The sequence below is a fragment of the Mandrillus leucophaeus genome, unplaced genomic scaffold (genome assembly GCF_000951045.1).
Source record: "Mandrillus leucophaeus isolate KB7577 unplaced genomic scaffold, Mleu.le_1.0 Scaffold10, whole genome shotgun sequence".
Classification (NCBI taxonomy): Eukaryota; Metazoa; Chordata; class Mammalia; order Primates; family Cercopithecidae; genus Mandrillus; species Mandrillus leucophaeus.
The window spans coordinates 6731874-6739277 of NW_012098098.1; the positions used below are offsets into that span (position 1 = coordinate 6731874).

At 62.7% G+C, this 7404-nt stretch overlaps 1 protein-coding gene across 1 annotated transcript in view; it reads left to right on the forward strand.

Annotated features, from left to right (window-relative positions):
* Window positions 1–7404, forward strand: part of CDH15 (cadherin 15, type 1, M-cadherin (myotubule)) — a 21932-nt gene that overhangs the window by 2936 nt on the left and 11592 nt on the right. Inside the window, exons 2-3 of the mRNA XM_011972532.1 lie at window positions 4750–4908; window positions 5533–5688. Of these exons, the coding sequence (XP_011827922.1) occupies window positions 4750–4908; window positions 5533–5688 (315 nt within the window). The remainder of the gene's footprint in view (window positions 1–4749; window positions 4909–5532; window positions 5689–7404) is intronic.

Genomic DNA, 7404 nt, shown 5'->3' on the forward strand with positions numbered 1-7404 from the left:
GTGAACCCCAGTCCCACCTCGCAGTGGTGTTTGTAAACTCTAGCGAGCGCTCAGTGCATGCGGGGGCCTTTCTCACGCAGCAGCCCTTTGGGGTTGAGTGTCGGGCGAGGAGCAGACCCCAAGAGAGGCGTGAAGTCCCAGGCGCTCGGCTCCAGCGCGGTGGCCCCAGACGTCTCAAGGGCTTCAAGATGTTTCCCTCCAGGTTCTTGGCTAAGGGCCCAGTCGAGGATGAGCTTGGGGGTGTCACTGGGGAACCACTGTGGGGAAGCAAGTCACTAATGTCCATTGGTCTTGCTTGGCTTGGGTGGGAGACAGAGAGAAGTGGACAGGTGTCCACAAATTCCACCTCCCAGGGTGCTCGCGTCCCCTAGCCCAGGTGCAGGGTTGTGGGCTGGCCGTGTTGATGTGGCTTTGTCTTGGGCACCGGATGTCCCGATCTCCCCAAGACAGCTCCCAGGCCCTCCCTCCCCTGGCCACGTCTTCTGGGACAGGGGTGGGGTGGGAAGACAAAGAGCCAGCTTTGAGAACTGGAGAGCCGGAAGTGGGCCGCGGCCTGCCTGCCCACCCACACCCACACCGGCTGTGATCTGGGCAAGTGGGCCCTGCCAAGGCACTGCGGCCGCTGTGACCTGGTGAACTCAGGCTGTGGACAGGCCTGGGCCCAGGACTCCCAGCCTCTGCCTTGACCGCAGCCAGCCCAGTGTGACTGGAAGGTCTCCAGTGGAGGCAGCTGGAGGGTAGGGGAACAGGGCCGGCCCAGGTTTGGTGGCAGCTGGGCAGGGAGCAGATGGAAACTTCTGCCCTGGTGGGGGTGGCCCCTTCCCCTCAACCATGTGGGGTTCTTATAGCCTGGGGTCTCCCTGCCTCATGCCCAGGCCTAGCCCAAGGCAGGCGTGGCTCTGTGGCTGGGTTTCCTTCAGAGCATGTGGTTCAGAGCCTGGCTTGGGTCTCAGACCCCATGTGGCTCCTGGTTCTGTGTGGCTTCGGGCAAACGCCTCAGGCTCTGCCCAGAGCTGGGAGATGAGGGGACCACCACAGGCTCCCGGGGGTTGGGAGGACCAAGGGAGAGGGGGAGAGGCAAGGCCCAGTGCAAAGCTGCACAGCCAGGGCCGGAAACAGACCCTGTGCCCACCGAGGCTGATAAAGGCCCCATGCTGGGCAGGCAGGTTTCCACTTGGCAGGACCTGCCCTGCCCTGGAAGTGGCTTGTGCTCTGTGGGCGCTGGCAGGCTCTGAGGCCAGGGCCGCCATCTGTCAGCTGGCAGAGAGCTTCCCCGGCAGGGTCCCCCGCCTGGGAGCCTGAGGAGCCCCCACCCGTCCTCTCCCTGCTTCCTGCCCAAGTGTTTGCTACCCTCTGGACTCCCAGGAGGCCATGGAGGGGCCCAGGTCCTGCTGGCCGAGGGCCAAGAACCCCATGGAAGTCGGCCTTGGTTTGGACGCTGCTGCCACTGCCTGTGGGGACCTCTGTGTACTGGGCCAGCCTTGGGGACAGGACACAGTCAGAGTGAGAGGCCCCAATGCCTCATCGCAGGGTGGGCAGATGGGCAGCCTGGGCCTTGCTCGTCCACACGGGGTAAGCTGCCAGTGGTGGAGGACAGAGGCCAAGCCTAATGGAGGTTCAGCCTAACAGGCTTCCTGGCCATGCCGACATCTCCTTCCCGGCCCCTGCCCACTCAGACGTACCAGCCCCTAGCCGCTGCCTCCTCTCAAGGCCACCTGCCCCCACGTCCCAGCCCCTGCCTAGACTGAAGTCTCAGCAAAGCCAGCAGGAGCGGGCGGCACTGGAGGGTGAGGCATTGGCGCGGGGCTGAGGAGAGCGGACAGCCTCAGAGCCAGCAGTGGCGTGGTGGCCAGAGTAGCCGTGGAGGTCTGTGGTTCTGCGGGGGAGGGGTGGCCTGGCTTGCCCAGCTCTGACACCCCCAGTTCTCAGTGCTCCATTTCCAGGGGGGAGCTGGGTGAGGCCTCCCATGCAGGGTCCCACTTACCAGGGCTGACTCAGCGCTCCCTCCACTTGCACAATGTGGGGAGCTGTTCCAGGTGTTGGCGTGGCATGACCAGCACACCCCTGTGGTAGGCACAGGACCTGGTGCCAGCTGGGGAGTCCCATGAGCCTCCCTAGACCCCAGCCCACCTGCTGTCCAGAGGAAGGAGCTCAGGAGCAGGCCGTGAAGACGGTGGTGTTGAGATGGGGGCCCTGTCTGAAAGGGGAGCTGAGGAGTTTGTGTGTGGTGGGTGGTGTTTGGGGCCTGCTCTGCCCCCAGACTCCCCATCGCCTGCCCAGGACCCCCCGCACCTCCCAGCCATCCCCCTGCCCCCATGGCAACCCAGCAGCCTGAGAGCTTGTCCTGGATAGGGGTGCCCCAGAGAGCACAGCATGGGGCAGGGGGTCTCTGTCCCCCTCCCCAGCCGGGTGGTGCAGGAGGCTGCCCTGTCTCTGCGTTAGGGTCTGTGCCTTGGGGAGCTGCTGCCACCCCCACCACAACCCTGGCCACAGGGTCCTGGAAGCTTCCCGCCCTGCCCACCCCAACTCAGCACCTTCCTCTGTAGCCTCCATCACTGGGACGATGCAGATGCCACGCCCTCGTCACACACCGTGAGCGGGGGGCTCAGGTCTCTCACCCACACAGCCCTGCAGTGGGGGGCTGGGAAGGTCGGGAGACCCTCGCCAAGGCTGATTGAGGCTGTGAGCACTGGGCGTGTGGGGCTGGGTGCTGGCCACACATGGGCCTTAGCTGCAGCGAGATGAAAGGGACGCAGCTCCTCACTTTTGCACATTTCAAGGGCTCAGCAGCCCCCTGTGGCCTGTGGGTCTTGGATGATGCAGATCTAGAACGTTCTGGCAGCTAGGAGAGCACTGTTGGGTGGGAGGGGGCCTCCGGGGAGGAGGGTCACCCAAGAGAAGGGCCAGGAGCCTGGAGACCCCCAGGACTGGGGGCTGCACAGACAGCTCCTAGCCAGGCCCAAGGCACAGGGGATGGGGAGGGGGCAGCCCTGTTTCTTCCTCCCTCACGTCCCACTCCCCTGCCTCTCCCCCAGCCCCGGCCCCTCCTGCCCTCACCGAGTCCAGGCGGACTCTGTGCCCCCACGAGCTGCACCAGGCATCAGCCTGACCCGGGAGCTCAGGGGTGACCCCCATGTCTGTGCCAAGCCAAGTGGGGTCAGCACGTCCTGTCAGTTGTGGCAGCTTCTGCCAGGCTGTGCTTTAGGGTCGGGGTCTTTCAGGAAGAAGCCATGCAGCCCATCCAGCAACACTAACTCCCCAGGCTCAGGGGGTCCCAAGCACAGGTGTCCTGGGGGTCCCAGCACAGGCAGGACCCACCGTCTCTAAGCTTCCCTTTGACCAAGGTGGGGCCAGGCACCCTGGGAGGCCAGGGCTCAGGCCCAAGGCCCAGGCTAGGAGCTGGGTATGGCGACCGCATTTTTAAAACAGGAAAATTCAGGATGTGCTTTTGGGGTCACTACGAGTGCGCCTCCCCACCCGGCTCTTTGACTTGGGTCCCTTCTTAGGCCTCAGTTTCCCCATCTGAGGGGTGGGTGTGGGGCCATCTGTGGTCACAAAAGTTGCTGACCGTCAGGACCTCGGGAGAATTTGGGGGCAGCTGCCTCCACTTTGGGGTCTTGACTGGCCCAGGGGTCGTCCCAGCCCTGGAGTAGGGTGGGGTGCACGGCGTCTCCCTCTGCAGCCCCACGCTCTGCCCAGGCCTCATCCCCGAGCACTGGGGCTTCCTGTGTGCATTACAAACAGTGCACCCCAGCCCCTGATGTGGGAGAGGAGGAGATGGGCACACTAGGGTCCCAGCAGCTGAAGTACTGGGGTGAAGAGGTGAAGACTGCACCAAGGTACCCCATTCTGGGAGAAAGCAGCAAGGCTGGGGGTGGGGCTGCCCCCTGTCCCCAGCCATGTCCCTCTTAGCTGTGCAGCCACAACAAGCCCCACCGAGGCAGCCCTGGCCCCGGCCCAGCCGGTCTCAGGAACCCACACCACCAGCGTTGACTGCCCAGCCCTGACCTGGTGGGTCCTGACAGACCAGCGCGGTCCAGATGGGGGCCACTGTACAAACTGGGGATACATTTCTAGCTGCTCTGGATGGACTGGAGCTGAACTCTCGCATCCTGGGAGTCCGTTCCTACAAAGTGCCTGGAGAGGTGGAGGGCGATGGGCACTTTCCCGCAGGCACCTCCCCTGCCACTCCCCGGGACCCTCCACAGCCAGCCCACCGTGCCCACGGGCACCGCCACTGGTTTCTTAGGGTCATTCGGAGTCAGGACCCCCACGCTCTCCCCAGCCCTGGCTGGCCCAGGGGCTTGCTGTGTGCACGGCTACCCTGGCACCTGGGGTGAGGCTGTGCTCCCACTGGGTGAATCTCAGGTGTCCCTCTCAGCCAGACGCCTGGAACCCTAGCGCTACCTCCCAGCGGCCACATGCACTCGCCAGGGGCTGCAGACAGCCTGGCTGCTGCGTGGGCCCCGTGGGAAACTCGGGGGCAGCTGGATCGGGGCTTTGAGGGCCAGTACTTGGGGTGTGGCCACCAAGGCCCCAGCTCAGCCTGATGGGGGTGGGGCCCACGTGCCTTTGCCGTCGTGTGACGCAGCCCTGTGTGTGGAAGCCGCAGTGCGCCAATGTGCACTGACTCGCCGGCCGAGGGAAGCTGCGCCCTGTGGCCTCCTCACCAGCCACAGCTCCCAGCTGCACACTGCCGCCCAGGGCTCCGGGAGACGGTGCTGTGGGACGCATCTGTCTTTGTTGCAGAGCCTCTGCCTGTCTTTGGGGGTTCCTGGACAGAGGAGGTCCACCACCCTGTACCCCTGGCGCCGGGCGCCTGCCCCGAGCCGCGTGCGGAGGGCCTGGGTCATCCCGCCGATCAGTGTATCCGAGAACCACAAGCGTCTCCCCTACCCCCTGGTTCAGGTGAGCGGGTGGAGGGGGCGGGAGGGGAGGAAGGGGTGGGCTGGTCCCCAGTGGGCCTCCCTCGTTCCCTAAAGGTCTCCTGGGAGCCAGCGGGGCCCCATTTCAGGGCAGAGCTGGGGCAGGACTCACCCACCTTGCCAGGGCTCTGGGCTTCCAACCTGGGTCTACAGCAGGGCTGAAACCCTCCCCTTTGCCCCAGGCCTCAGGGGAGTCCAGAGCTGCTCCCACCCCACGTGCACCTCTGGTGGACACATTCCACGTTAGGCTGCACGCTCGGGCGTGATTTTTGTCTGTGTGTTCGCCGACGCTGAGCAGATGGAGGTGAAGGTGAACTGCCTTGCGGAGTGTCAGCTTCACACACCCAAAATCGCCCCAGAGACCAGGGCCCTGAGGACACCAGGGGCTGAGCCTGAAATGAGGCTGCAGGACGGGGCACCCTTGGGGCCACAAGCTGAGCTGTCCCCAGCCCAGCACAGCTCCTCACTGGGTACCAGGCTCCGTCCTCCAGTCCTAGGAGGGTTCGACCTGCCCTGCTGTCAGCCAGGGAGGGGCCTGAGGGGCTGCAGAGAGGGCAGAGGCCCCCGCCCGCAGCAGCTCTCCCCAGCCCCATTTCCTGCCCCACAGATCAAGTCAGACAAGCAGCAGCTGGGCAGCGTCATCTACAGCATCCAGGGACCCGGCGTGGACGAGGAGCCCCGGGGCGTCTTCTCTATCGACAAGTTCACGGGGAAGGTGTTCCTCAATGCCACGCTGGACCGTGAGAAGACCGACCGCTTCAGGGTATGGATCTGCGCGGTCCGGCCTGTGCCCGTCAAGCAGGCCTGGTGGGAATCCAGTACTCCTCCTCCCCATCAGGCTTCTCCTCCAGCTCGGTGGGCTTCAGGCCAGACTGCTGGTCCTGCAAGATCCAGGCACCCTTAAGTGAGGGGCCAGGTACGGGGGTCTGGGACCAAGGCCCTGCAGCCTGAGGAGGCAGCTGTTTAGGGTGATGTTCCCGTTTAACTGGAGGGCAGACAGAGGTCCCGTGGAGGAGCGGCGTGGTTCTGCCCGGGAGGAGCGCGCTGCAGCCGCTGTAGCTTTGTGGCTGCACCACAGCCAGCTCCGCACTGGTCCTGGGAGCTCAGGAACGTCGTGAAGAATCTCTAAATAGTGTTTTTTGGGTTTTTTTTGTGAGTTGGAGCTTCACTCTGTCGCCCAGGCTGGAGTGCAGTGGCACAATCTCGACAGACTGCAATCTCTACCTCCCGGGTTTAAGCGATTGTCCTGCCTCAGCCTCCTGAGTATCTGGGATTACAGGCGCCCACCACCATGCCTAGTTAATTTTTGTATTTTTAGTAGAGACGGGGTTTCACCATGTTGGCCTCCCAAAGTGCTGGGATTACAGCCCTGAGCCACCACGCCCGGCCTCCCAGAGTGCTGGGGTTACAGGCGGGAGCCACCACGCCTGGCCCCAAAATAATGTTGATCCCAGTGGCCGCCACTGTTCTCGGGAGTGGGATTAGTCAGGGAAGAAACCACTGATGCCCCTGGGATTCTGAGGTCTGAGAGAAGGGGCAGTGAGTGCTGGGCGCGGTGGTTCATACCTGGAATCCCAGCACTTCGGGAGGCCGAGGCAGGAGGATTGCTTGAAGCCAATAGTTCGAGACCAGGCTGGGCATCAAAGTGAGGCCTTATCTCTACAAAAATTTAAAAAAACGGTAAAATTGCCAGCAGTGTTGCTGCATGCCTGTGGTCCCAGCTACTTGGAAGGCTGAGGTGCCAGGATCCCCCCGGAGATCGACGCTGCCTAAGTTGTGATTGCGCCGCTGTGCTCAGCCTAGGTGACAGAGGAAGACCCTCTCTCAAAAAACAAAAGAAGAAGAAGAAGAAGAAGAAGAAGAAGAAGAAGAAGAAGAGGCTGGGCACGGTGGCTCATGCCTGTAATCCCAGCACTTTGGGAGGCCGAGGCGGGTGGATCATGAGGTCAGGAGATCAAGACCCTCCTGGCTAACACGGTGAAACCCCATCTGTACTAAAAATACAAAAAATTAGCCAGGTGTGGTGGCGGCGCCTGTAGTCCCAGCTACTCGGGAGGCTGAGGCAGGAGAATGGCGTGAGCCCGGTTGGCAGAGTTTGCAGTGAGCCGAGATCGTGCCACTGCACTCCAGCCTGGGTGACAGAGCGAGACTCCGTTTCAAAAAAAAAAGAAAGAAAAAGAAAAGAGGATCGGGCGCGGTGGCTCATGCCCATAATCCCAGCAGTTTGGGAGGCTGAGGCAGGCAGATCTCAAGGTCAATAGATCAAGACCATCTTGGCTAACATGGTGAAACCCTGTCTCTACTAAAAAGTACAAAAGTTAGCTGGGCACTCTGGCATGCACCTGTAGTCCCAGCTACTCAGGAGGCTGAGACAGGAGAGTCACTTGAACCCGGGAGGCAGAGGTTGAAGTTAGCTGAGATCTTGCCACTGCACTCCAGCCTGGTGGCAGAGAGAGACTCTGTCTCAAAAAAAAAAAAA